The sequence below is a fragment of the Seriola lalandi genome, unplaced genomic scaffold (genome assembly GCF_002814215.2).
Source record: "Seriola lalandi dorsalis isolate HSWRI2012SDOR001 ecotype SW California unplaced genomic scaffold, Sedor1 jcf7180002054946, whole genome shotgun sequence".
NCBI classification, from domain to species: Eukaryota; Metazoa; Chordata; class Actinopteri; order Carangiformes; family Carangidae; genus Seriola; species Seriola lalandi.
In genome coordinates, this window is record NW_019525497.1 from 1,783,207 (window position 1) to 1,796,808 (window position 13,602).

Below are 13,602 nucleotides of genomic sequence, written 5' to 3' on the forward strand. Positions count from 1 at the left end.
TGCTCACCTATGATAAGATACAACTAAAAGCCCACACTACCTCCATTTAAAGGCAGTGGGACCACGATTACAGGTTATAACATATAGTGACAAAAATGTTAATGGTGGAAATACAGAGCTGTAAAATAAAAAAATTAAAAAATGAAAAATACTACAGCTACGACCGCTGCGATAAACAGTATTGGGAAGAACATGAAATCCGCTGGGATGTTCCTAGGAATGTTCTGGCGAAATGTCCACTTAACGCCATGCTACTGATACATATTGTATATGTACTGGTGATTTTATCGTTACATTTGTATATTTTTTTTATTTTCACACCGTAGATTTGCCGTGTATTAATGAGTACTGTTAGTCGGATGGTTGGTTTGAACGGCGTCACGACTAGAACGGTCACCTGGATCTCTGATTGGCTCAGAGCGCTGATCCGGGTACTGCGCTAGATCGAGCCCATTAGCTAAAGGTACCAATATGGCGGAGGTAAGAGGGAAAACAGGGGAGAAGCAATCGATCTTAAATCGATATTTTTAAAATTTGTGTGTTATATTTTTCGTTTTTATATTATCGATTGAAGAAACAATGCTTTTTGCCTGCTGTATAGCGTGTTTCGTGTCATAAATGTTATTTTTATTCTTCTAAAATATGCTTGAATGTCTGGACTGATCCTTCACTACAAGGCCGCTGCGCCTTCGCTCTCTCAGCTGCTTTGGTGTAGCGGCTGTGTAAATTGATAACGTAAATTTAACGTTAGCTTGCTGGTTAAAGGAAATAATAGATTATACCGTGTTTGTGATGAATTGATTTTTATTTTTTCTATTTTGTCTTAATAAGCGACACCTATATCGTAAAGATAATCCAACTCTATCGATCGCAGTGCCGCGCAAACGAAATTAGTGTTTACATTTTTCGATGGATAACGTTAACAGTAGGGTTAGCTTGGTGGCTAGCTAACTGTTACAGGAGCCGACTCTGCATAAACCCTACAGTCTCCCTGTAAATATATATTTTACTCCTATTGAAACGAAAGGAAACATTTTAATCCCACGGTTTAAAACTACATTTTGTTTACAGTTGTCTTCAACATGTAGCGTTCATTCGCGACTAACATATTAGCTACCTATTTCAGGTAACGTTAGCGGTAAATCCTGCCCAACTATTTTCTGTGGTCATTATGCAGTCCCATGAAAGCATTTCTCTAACTTTGCCTGATTTTGATATCCCATGTTAAAGCGTCTCCATTACAGTTGGACCCATGGTTCAACTATTGCATTCATTAATGCTTTGGTTTTGTTCTTTTACAGGCTTCCCTAGGGAGTTCAAGTCCAGGTAAGAAAGCCTCCGCCATAAACTTAATAGAAGTATCTACACTTTAAAACGTACTTAGTTAACTTTATTTGTATTTTATTGAAGTAATTTTGCATTGCAGCAATGTCAGGATGACATTATATTCTTTGCACATAGTACAATGCATCTTTTTTGTGAAAATGACTAAATGTAATTGTAACATAGTAATTGAATTTATAATTTTTATTTCTCATTTGTGTAATAAGACTGAGACATTCATGATTCTTTTTTCTCTCTTTTTACTCAGTTGGCTCTTTATCATCAGAGGACCATGACTTTGATCCAACAGCAGAAATGTTAGTTCATGAGTATGATGATGAGAGGACTTTGGAGGAGGAAGAGTCTCTGGATGGAGGGAGGAATTTCAGCTCTGAGATTGCAGATCTGGAAAAGGTGAGCCACTAAATGCACAAAATCCCACAAAACATGATTTACCTGTGTAAATGTAATGAATATGATTTTAAGTAATCAAATCAGTATTTGTGCATGTAAAAGTGATGCATGTATCATTAATGTGGAAGAGAGCACCATCTTCTTAGTGCAGTAAGGCTGTAAATATTGATGTTGTGGTGTCACTGGGAAAAAAAGGTTTAATATTGTAAGACTATTACAATTGCTGGTGCAACCTCTATTATGATAAGGGGAAGCTGCCTGATTCATTGCTGCAGATGCTAAAATTAATCAAGGTTTAACAAGTTTAAATACACATCCATTCTGTTAGTGGCACTCAAAAGTTGTCTGCTGGTGGAAGTTTGTTGCCTGTTTTGTGTTGTTTTTGTTATTGACTGTTTTAATTACATTATACACTTAAAGCCCAATTAGGGACAGGAGTCGAGAATTTACAATAGCTATACACTCTAGTTTCAAGCTCCTTAAAAAAAATAAAACTAGATAAATCACTATGTCGTAACTGAGATTAGATTAAAAAAACAACAACAAATAAAAATTGTTGTTCTGTTGAAAGAAGTCTGAGCAGTTCTATACCTACAGAGCAACAATTAGGTGAAATGTGTACATTTTTTTCCAATCTGAATGTTGTATTGTAATTTAGATGGGAAAGGGGAGATGCATAAGTTTACTTAATTTATGAAGTACTAAGTTTGCCCCTCACCCCAAACAGGAGGGAAATATGCCTTTGGAAGAATTATTGGCCATCTATCGCTATGAGGCCTCAGCAGGCTCCAGTATAGACAGCTCCTCTGGAGACCTTACTGATGAGCTGCCTGACATGACTTTGGACAAGGTAAATATCTGCTACTGTGATGTGATGATATATGGTCAATAAATAGATTTGGTTGAAATTATGAGAAGTAAATGCATTTATCCTCAATATCTAATTTGGATATTCTATTGCTCACCCTTGGTCTGTCTCATACAGTGGATATTACTCTCTCTCCCTAGGAGGAAATAGCTAAAGACCTGCTGTCTGGAGACTATGAGGAGGAGACCCAGTCCTCAGCTGATGATCTTACCCCTTCAGTCACCTCCCATGAGGCCACCGATTTCTTTCCAAGAACACTTCGATGTAAGTGATAGGTTACACATTCTAAAAATGTTCTGTAGCTGTGCAGGTTTAAATCTTGTAAGGCAGTACCTAATTAAAAAATAAGAAAAATTACTCAAGATTCAAGACATGAATACAAATATTAGAATTAGTAACATGTGATCGTATTTTGTGTTTCAGTGTTGTCTTAACTAAAGCCAAAATGTGCCCAAATGACAGACATGGAATTCTTTTTAGGTATAAGATATTTGGGTTGAGGCTTAGTGTTTGCACTCGTGTCATCCGTATTGAGTGAACATGGACTAACGTTAGTTGGACAGGGCGGAGGGAGGTGAATGAACAAGGGGCAATTAATGAATGCACCCTAAGCATGCACAAGTAATAACCGCATTAACCGAGATGAGCAGGATTAGGTCTGATACTTTTTTTTTTTTAAGTTGACGATCCCTACTTAGTGCTACATCAAATTTTACTATGCTGACTTTGTTGCGCCATATATAAGTGAGAAATGTAAGTGTATTCATGTGCATTTTTATTGCAGTACAGGCAATGGCAAGACCACTTATTACAGTATCAAATTTGATAGTTAAAGACCCCCTCTTACGAAAATCAAATTTTAAATGTTGTTTAAATGTTGTTACCATGTCCACATGGTGTATATGTGTGTGTGTGTGTGTGTGTGTATATATATATATGATACAAGACGTATCATGAGTGAAATAAGCAAGAACCGTACTGTACCAATGACGTTATAAAAAATCCAATCCTGTCAATTTGCCGGGATGGGGGGTGGCCATAAGAAACCCGAAACCTCTCAGTACCGAGAGCGAAAGTTTGCATTAGCACAGCCAAGAACACTGTCAGTTACAAGTTACAAACAACATAAACAAATAAATTATGTTAACTACGCTTACCATTCTGATACGTTTGTTACGTGGCTGAATCTCTCCATTCTTTCCTAAACTAACCATCCTGATTCGCATTGTAAGCGTAGATGTGCTTCCAGCCCCTTTTCAGGGTTTTTTTCTTTTAGTTTTTACTATGTTAAACAAACTATTAATCAGAGCAATTTTACATAGTTTAAAATGTGCCTGGAGGAAAACTTTAAAGCATCAGGCCATAGCACCCAGCCTGAGGCACACTACTGGAATTCATTGTGTGTCAAGGTATTTACCTGTTGTTGTTGTTTATCTTGTCAGCCAACGCCATCTCCGATGGCGATAAAGAGTCAGAGTGTGATGAAGATGGCCCAAGCCCAGAGGACTCTAGAAAGGTAAATGACACATCTAATTTTTGGAACACTTTAAGTAAACACATTAAGTTTACTTCATATATTAAGCTGAATCTGTACTATTTTTTTTTCTTGGTTTAAAACATGGTCTGCATTCTTCTTAATTTTTTTTTTAATAAAGGAAATAATGGTGGGAACACAGTACCAAGCAGAGGTTCCTTCTTGCCTCTGTCACTACAAAGATGGGGAGAAAGGTGACTAGCGCATGTGTGCCTAAAATGTTCTTTACTTTTTTTGCAACGTTTCTATCCATACAAGCAAAGACGAGATACACAAAGTGACTAATCTTTCTGTAATGTACTTTTTTATGCAGTGTATGAAGATGAAGATGAGTTATTATGGAGCCCAGGTACATTGCCAGAAAACAAGGTGAGGAGTTTTCTGTCAGAAGTATTGTCACGGACCACGGATGAAAAGACAGGATGTGACAAACCAGGGATGCATGTTCGAGACAATGAGCAGGTCAGTCATGTCTTTATTTATCAAACCGTTCATGTATTAACACAGTGATGAGTGTGATATCAACAATGTGTGTGAGCTTATGCAGTCAATGTATATTTTTTTAATTATTTTTTACGACATCTTGTATCAATTTAACTTTGAATTCTTAACATTATTTCTGAGTTCTTCAGATTATTTGTTTTTAAGGTACATGTTATTAACTTTTGACAATATTCCATTTTTGACCACTCCACTCTTTCCACATAGGCTTTGCATGAGCTTGTCAAGTGCAACTACAACACCCGTGAAGCACTAGAGAGATACTGCAGCCATGTAAAGTCTTCAAAAGGTAAGCAAAGGAAACAGGTCCTACATGCCTGCTGTGTGAAACTGTCATTTCTGACATGAGGCAAATGTCCTTGGTACTTTGATCACAGTTAATACTGTGGGCTGCCAGCCCTATCAAAAAGAACAATAATGGCTTCAACACAACAGAAATTGCCAAATATGATTCTCTGATGGGATAATTGGAGAGCAGACTACCTGTAATCACAGAGTATAACATTTTCAAGGGTCCTATGGCATTAATACAGTTGTGATATAACAGAATGAACAGAATATAGACTTCCATCTAGGTGTAATTTGCTTTACTTGACAGTCAACATTTTACTAGGTAGATGACAACATAGCTGCTGGATGAAGATTATGAGGTTTTTCAAAAATCAATAGTTATTCTTCTGTTGGATCAAGAATGTCCACAGGAAGCGTCGGGCCCATCCAGTTATTAGTTTTCAGAATTTTTCGCTTGCATATGAGCAGGCAGATGGAGGAAGTCAGGATTTTTATATTAAGTACAAAAGATTTTCATGACACATCTTTTAAAGAACACCTTAAGGAAAGAGGAAAAATAATTAAATCCAAGTAAAATACATTTGTAAATTAATATTTGAATTCAGAAAGGAAGTTAAATGTGACTGACAACAATCCCATTTTTAAAATGAAGTCTCATGGAGTAATTTCTTATTTCTATTCTTATTTGGATCACATTAATATTCATATCTGAATCTGATACATAATAGGTTCATGGCAATGTGACTGCAGTCTAAACTGTAAATCAGATTCGGTGAAGTTTCTATATCAGCATGAATGTCTCGTCGTACTGGGAGACTGTATAATCCCCCTTGTAACAATCCCACAGTAAGGATAAATCAATTAGAATCAGGTGGTCAAAGACCTCTCAGTCAATTTGGCGGTGATGAAAAGATTTAGTTGATTGGTGGGTTCATCCTTTTGTTTACACATAGATCACTTGATTGCACCAACAATATATAAATGTTTTTTCTGGTTTCATTGCAGAAAAATCACCTCCGTGGTCAGAAGAAGAATGCAAGAACTTTGAACATGCACTACAGATGTATGACAAAAACTTTCACCTCATACAGAAACACAAAGTGAGTCTTATTACATGATTTCTTGAACAGACATGGAAAGATGCATATAGATACATATAAAGCTGTGAAAGTTTCTCATTCCTTTTAATGACTTTTTTCTCCTCAGGTCACAACACGAACGGTAGCAGAATGTGTGGCATTTTATTATATGTGGAAGAAGTCAGAGCGCTTTGACTTCTTTGTGCAGCAGAATCGGTTTGGGAAGAAAAAATACAGCAGCTATCCTGGTGTAACGTAAGTGGCAGTGAAGATTTACCTTATCTGTTTGCATTCCTTTTGTGTTTTAGCTTATGTTTAATACAATGAGCACTTCATTTGGAAGAAACAAATCCACTTGCAATTAAACGTGTTTCTTTGTGTTCAGTGACCTGATGGACAGGCTGGTGGATGAGGCAGAGGGACTGGCAGTGGACAGTTCCTCCTCTGTGTGTTCAGGACCAGGTGGAGGAGGAAGGCTGGAGACTACTACAGACCAACAGCTCAGCCTCCTCAACTCCATCACTGCCAGTGACCTCACAGGTTAGTAATGGGACCAAGTTTTGCAACTATGGAAAAACTTAGGATAAAAATACTTGATAACATCATAGATAACTATTGCATTTATTTTTTTATCATTTGTCAATCAATGTTTTTTTCTGAGTCTCAGTTACTCATGTTAATTGAGTTTCCTGTCTCCTTGCAGCTTTGAGTAACAGTGTAGCCACAGTGTGCAGCCCCGCAGAGGTTAGTTGCCTCGACTCCTACAGCTTTCCTCCACTGGAAAGCCTCCATCGTGGGTCCTTAAACCATGACGAATCGCTTGGGTTCCCTTCCAACGGTGCAGACCCCGACTGCCTCAACATGCTCGACGCCGGCTTCTACCACTCTGACCTGGGCCAGCTAGGGGGAGTGTGTGTCAACAAGGACTGCGAGCGGCCCTCCAAGAGACTCAAGATGGCACTGCCTGACTCCTTTATCAATGATGTGTCTGTGGGTAACCTTGGAGTGGACTTCGAAGCACGAAGGACAACAACACACCACCACCGAATTACTGGCGCCAAAATGGCAGTGTCTGTCACAGACTTTGGGAGCTTGGCTGGCAGTGGCGAGCCCAATGGATTTCTGGGAGCACATGCACGGCACCACACACAGCACACTGCAGCACTTCAGTCAGAGTGATCTTCGTCTTCTTCCCTTGTTCTTCCCTTTTGAAATCCCTTATCCCACTTGTACATAAGACTGACCTCACTGGAGAATCTGATTTGTTTAAATTCTATTATATATATATATATATATATATACATATATATATATATATATGTGTGTGTGTGTATATGAATATACTTTTTTGTTTTCATTTTTTGTGTAATATGACATCAGTGATGTCTATCATATAGAACTAAAATCTTGATTTCTCTCAAGAGTTTATATAGCCATTTATTTTATTTTATGCGGTCTTGAGATGTGTAACGTCCATGTACAGTGGGGCCCAGAGGCTGCAGTAGGAGAGTTGTGTATCTTCCTCCCTTACATCTACACACAACATCTTCGGAGCTAACGTATGTTATCCTGCCATTCTTTTCAGCTGCCAAAACTGGCTTAGTTTTCTGCCGTTAGTGTTAGTATTTAGTTGCCTGTCTTTCGTAATTTGAAGTGGTACTTTTTCTTTTCTTTTTTTTTTAAATTAGTGTTTGGTTTACAGGTACTTTTCAGTAACCAGACTAGTGCAAATGGTTTTATTTGTCTTCAAATAAACCTGGCTAGATATTGTATGAAGAGCAACACTAGCATGGAGATTAGCTTGAAGTCCAGGAAGTGGTGGCTTCAGCTGCTGAAGCCTTCCAATTTGGTTCTTTTCTTTTAGTTTTCTCCTGTGGAAGCTTGTCTGTAGTTTGTCTGCTTGTTTACTTTTAAACTGTTCAAAGTGGCCAAACTGGAACATTTGAATGTTTGCAACAGTTCATTTTTATCGCATTTAAGCATACCCAAATTATAGTCCCTGATTCACATTTTTTCTATTACATTTTTAAACGGGTGATTAAGAATATGTTTGCAGAGTAACATGATGGGAGTCAACTTATTTTACTGACAGATCTGAAGTTTTTTTGTTTTGTTTTTAATCTTGCTTTTTTGTGCTATCAGGCAGACAAGCAAACCATAGCAGCAATATTGCAAAGATATTGGTTGGGTTAATAGCCATTTAATAGACATCAAGAGACACACTAAAGTATGTATTTATTGCATATACTTTTACCTTTTGTGAGATTTTGTTTAATCCTTTAAGCTTTAAGCTTTCACTCATGCTACACTTGGACAAGTTTAGCTCTATATGTTCTTTAGTTAATAGTTGTAGATGTTAGAATATGTTCCTAAATTAAGTAGCGCCATTTTCAGACCACTTAGCAAGCTAAGGTAAGCCAGCTAGCAGTATTATCTCTTTATTTAAAGCCACTCTGATTTTGTGTTCAACCTCACAGCCTAGCCTGTACTGAGTAGAGAATGCCTTGTATAATCTGGTCGACAATTTCTCGGAGTGTGGTAGCAGAAATGGAGCTGTTTCATCTTGACTTGAGTCCGTAATTGTGAACTGTAAAATGTTTAGCGGGTCATTGTCAGTTGATTGGATGCAGTAGTAGTGTTTACTTAATTTATCTATGCATTGTGCTATGAATAATTAGTTTGTTTCAGGGGTTCATCTTTGTCATGTCCATAGATCTTGTATTTCACCATTATGTATGTACAGACGGGATTCATGCCTCTAAATCATTAAGTTCGATCAAGTAATTCAGTTTCCAAGCCCAGCATCAGAGAAGATATTCACTTCTGCGTTTCATGTAAATAATTAGCAAATAGCCTTTAAAAAGTCTATTAACTGACCTCTTACACTTGTGAATCTGTGTTGATACAAAGGTTTTAATTTGATTCCTTGTCAAAAAGGCAATAATTTGTAGATATGTACAGATATTTTGAGTTTCGCATTTTACCGGTTGACTTGGTGTTTGAATTTTCTTTTTTTCTCTTTGGAAAGTCATGATACCCACACACCAGGACACAGCTGAAACCACGCATGCCAGCTGTGTTCCTTTCTCAAGTGTACCACTGAAAACGGCTTTACCCTAAGACGTATTGATATTACTCAGTGTTGCAATTTTGCATTCGAAACTTGCAGCCATGTGTAAAAGACGATCATCTTTCTTTCCTCAAAAAAAAACTTTACATGTCGTCGTCTATTTGTCTTGATGGTAAAGGGATGGCTGCTGCTCTAAGTATGTGGAGAGCTCGTTTCTCTTTTAATGCAATGTGCATAATGCAGTAGGTCCTCCAAGCTCTTCTAGCTTTAGCAGTGCAGTGATATTTATTTCACCTGTGGTTTGTACAAAGACTCAGAAAAACTGTCAGAATGTAAAGGCCATTAAGTAGTAGAAGTAGGTTTTTCACCACCCTGTGAACTTTCAAAAATGTGATATTTTATTGATATCTCTGGTATGAGACTTGTGTGTGCAAGCAAGCACTAAACAAATTTATTTTATATTTTGTATTGTGTTTTGAAGTTTAAAAAGGAAAAAAAATTATAGCAGTTGTTTTGAAAAAGAAAACTCGACACCTTTGATGAAAACAAAAACACCTTTGTGAATAAAAACCTACAAAACCTAAAAATGTATATCCAGAAATATAGACAATCAAAAACTTCACTATGAGAAATGTTCAAGAAGCTATCTTTATTGTTTATAAGAATTGTACATAAGCATTGAGTTGTTTTTTTTTTTTTTCTTTTGTTAAACATTATTTTGTATTTTCTGTTGTACTTTAATACCTTGTGTACAGATCCAGAAATAAAGCTCTGGAAAAGGTTCAGAGATGATCGCATGTTTGTTATTTATCATTACACAGAAGAGTTAAGCTGATTCATATGGAAAGATTTGGTTTCAGTGTTGAGTTATATTGTGGTTATGCATTACTGACAGAAATGACTCATAATTATTCATACAATTTCACTGTGATTTCTAGTATTTAAATTGAATTGAAATCTTGTTGGAGAACTTCTCGCTTAGGCATCTCATCCATACTATAGCTTACAAGTTGAGCTTGACGGTACATCTGCTGTTGAAGGTCAAGAATAACCTGTCATGATTAACTTTTAAACGACAACATGAACAATAATATGAATTTACACTTCCGTGATAACTAGGCAAACTCCAGCTGCTGATGGAAGTGTCTGATATCGCCAAAAGCTCCAGAACAAGCAAGTAAGTGAACCTTAAGCTGACATTTTTTATTTTGTCATGTTTGACTAATTCAGGGTTTTTTGATAAAAAGCGCAATAAAAATCTTAAATTGCCAAAAACATTAAATGTGGAAAAAGAAACTGTATTTTCTGTATATGTAATTTGAAAATCACAGGATGGTAAAAATGTCTGCCTTTGAGTGCTAACAACTGGTTTTTCATTACCTTTTCAGTACCTTGGTACCTTGTTACCTTCTCAGAGGAATTGGCAAAGTCAGAAAGTCTTCAGCCAGAGTCACTTCTACACCACTGTCCTGTAGCGCTTCTTCAGCCTGTCTCTTGAGCTCTGAGACATTGTCCTCGTCTCCTTCCGTCCACAGGGAGCTGGGTTTGTACCTCTGACTGAAGTGGTACAGCACCAATTTCCGCACACAGCAAGCCCGAGCCACCGCTGCTGCCATATCAGGTGTACTGTGTCCGTGGTCCACTGCTTTCTCCCGGTGCTCGTTCCCCAGAGTCGCCTCATGAACCAGAATGTCCGCTCCGTTGCACAAACTCAGTGGTCCTTCTCCCAGAACTGAGCTACAGTCCCCTAAAATGCAGACTTTCCTCCCTGGAATGGTTTCTTCCAGGACCTCACTAGGGAGAACAACACGCCCGCTCTCCAAAGTTACGGACTCTCCAGCTTTGAGACGGCCATAGAGAGGCCCCGGTTTCAGCCCTGAGGGATACAAAATGAGACCAGTCACATTAATCCACATGTACCATTTGGAGGACACTTTTCTTATGTAGTATGTGAAATTTAGACTCCTGAAACACAAGACCTTCAAATTATTTTACAACAGAATTAGAATGAAGTCAGTTAAATAAAACTATGCAGTTCTCAACTGATAAAACTACTATACAATGCCAAACATATACACAATTTATATTTTTCATTCGTATGTTAAAATCTTTTCTCCCACATTACCTGCTTGGAAACTATATTGATGGTTTTTAAAAAAAATCAAAATTACAACTATGGATATAATGTCCATAAATATATATATATATATATATATATATATAATGAACCATTTCTGATCTGCGCCTCATATACTGTAAAATGTTTTTTTTGTAAATCCCACATAAATTCACCGGACTGGTGATTCTGAACTCAACCTCAAACCACCTCCAATATGTAACTGGTACTGAACAGCTGTGAATTTGTCCTTTTTTGTCTTTTTATACAAATATTCCAATAGAAAAAAAAAATTATTTTTACCCAGTTCCTTCAGTAGTTCAGTTTTCAGTCTTCCGGGACGATCATGCTCCTGAATACAAAAACCAAAGGAAGGGATGCGGTGGAACAACCTGAAGGCTTTGACCACAAACTTCTTGTCTTCAAAGAGGACGTAACAGTCACTGGAGACATCCAGGGAGATTGTCCTGCCTGGTCTCTCCTGTGGGTGTGGAGGACCACACTCTGCTGTCATCTGAAGAGAGAAAACTCCCATCAGTAAACACAACACAAAACAACACAAAATAGGTAAGAAAATCTCCTTTGGGCTTACAACAAATGTTTCATAACCAGTCAGAATTATTAACAAATCAAATTAACTGAAACAGAATCCCGGCTTGTTTGAGCTGTGTTGGGTGTGGTGTTTTGGGCTTAAACAAAAGCTGAGTAAAAAGTTACTTGTTTTGGAGGGGAGTTATAAAGAAAGGCAGTTATAAAGTATTTAGAATCATTAACAATAATCAGAATGACATATTCCAGAAGAGGCTGCTACTAGTCAATATATCACAAAACAACAGACTGGCCCAGTGCCTTTATGGTGTTTTGCACTATAAAGAGAGGTGAAGTATGTTTTTTCACAACACACAACCAGTCACATACCTCCAGACTGAGCTGTCCCTCTTCCGGACTCTGTTCAGGGGTGGGCTCCAGCTCATGTACTACAGCAACATGCACAGTATAGGTCAGATCAGAGCAGAGAATGTAAAAAAGTAAAAGTTAAAGTTAAATGGTGGTAATACTGGGTAACAATATAGCAAATAAAGAAGGCTAAATTGTCTTACTACTAAACCAGAGGGTGTCTACTTTTCAGGGTATATAGCTATTGTATATTTTTTAATTAAATATATACTGTATATTTTGGACCTGCCTGCATAAGGGAAGAGCAGCTGAGACCCTGTGAGGCCAAGTGTAACCCTGAGAAAGTGCCGGAGCCCCCGAGGCCCATAGATGTCCACACAGTTGAGGTTCTGCTGTGGGTCAGGGTTGGTGTTGAGACTCACAGTGCAAAGGAGACCAGGCAGACCAAACAGGTGATCTCCATGCAAGTGGGATATGAAAACCTTGGTGATTCGACCTGGGTAGAAAACATGACATATTATTACATCCTACAGGTGTTATCATAGGAATGTTGAGAGCGCAAGGGAAAATTTGTCTGACTTGATTATGCCTGAATAAAGTTAAATAAACTAAAGTGGTAAAATACATACTAATGTAAAATACAACAAATAAAGAAGGCCAAAATGCCTTACACTTATCTGATCAGACATATATTGTTTGCCAATGATATAATAATATGTCATAATGTTAAAAATTCACATGAAATCAAAAAAGTTCAGGGTCAAGAAATCATAGCAAAAGCAATTTAAATTTACAGAATACTTACAAAAGTTACAAATACTCTGATTACTCTATTTACCTTGTTCATGTGTTTGAACTTATATAAAACAAATTCTGAAATTATCCTAAAATTAAGTGGATATTGTAGAGGCAATAACAGAAGCTTGAAGAGTTCATTCACGTTTATTTAAAGTGGTTTATAGATGTTTTCAAGTACTTTAAAGACTTTATTTTAAAAATGTTTAAATGTGGCAGGCTGCACGAGAAGCTACATTGAGTGACTCACCGGCTCTGAGCGGGCTCCTCATCAGCTGCGTTTGGGTTCCCTCTCCGCAGTCAAACAGCCAGCAGTCCCCCTCCGTCCGCAGCACCAGAGCCGAGGCACCGCGGTGAGGAGACGGGTAGGCCGAGCCGGTCCCGAGGAAAGTCATATCCATGGTCATCCTCCCCAAAGTTACAGGAAAACTGGTGGAAAGTTCCTACAACTGACAATCACTCTGAAGCATCATGCCACGCTCGATGTAAACAGTCACGCTCTAATGACGTAAAAAGAGCGACGGTGAGGCGTTCAATTCAAGTTTGTTTTCTCGTAAATTTCTATACTAAAACACATCTACAGTACATTGCAGTTGCAATTTGATTTGGATATATAATTTTAATAAGAATGTATAGTATAGAATGTAGAGTATAGTAAGTCATAAAATCGTTATGGTATAGTAAAGCATAAAAATGTCATAGTATAGTGAGGAA

General features: G+C 37.6%; 2 protein-coding genes across 2 annotated transcripts; one reads left to right on the plus strand and one right to left on the minus strand.

The window, feature by feature from the left end:
- The first annotated feature begins 436 nt into the window (after nt 1-436).
- Nucleotides 437-9,865, plus strand: mier3b (mesoderm induction early response 1, family member 3 b). Its single transcript, XM_023394193.2, has 13 exons — nt 437-480; nt 1,302-1,326; nt 1,592-1,737; nt 2,465-2,587; nt 2,746-2,869; nt 4,048-4,121; nt 4,261-4,333; nt 4,453-4,601; nt 4,848-4,929; nt 5,937-6,031; nt 6,138-6,265; nt 6,396-6,550; nt 6,714-9,865. Exons 1-13 carry the CDS (start codon nt 472-474, stop codon nt 7,187-7,189), a joined length of 1,659 nt encoding a protein of 552 aa, XP_023249961.1. The 5' UTR covers nt 437-471; the 3' UTR covers nt 7,190-9,865.
- elac1 (elaC ribonuclease Z 1) lies at nt 9,703-13,379 on the minus strand. Its single transcript, XM_023394268.2, has 5 exons — nt 13,139-13,379; nt 12,383-12,589; nt 12,115-12,173; nt 11,500-11,710; nt 9,703-10,956 (listed from the first exon to the last, which is right to left on the minus strand). Exons 1-5 carry the CDS (start codon nt 13,293-13,295, stop codon nt 10,484-10,486), a joined length of 1,107 nt encoding a protein of 368 aa, XP_023250036.1. The 5' UTR covers nt 13,296-13,379; the 3' UTR covers nt 9,703-10,483.
- Nucleotides 13,380-13,602: the final 223 nt, after the last annotated feature.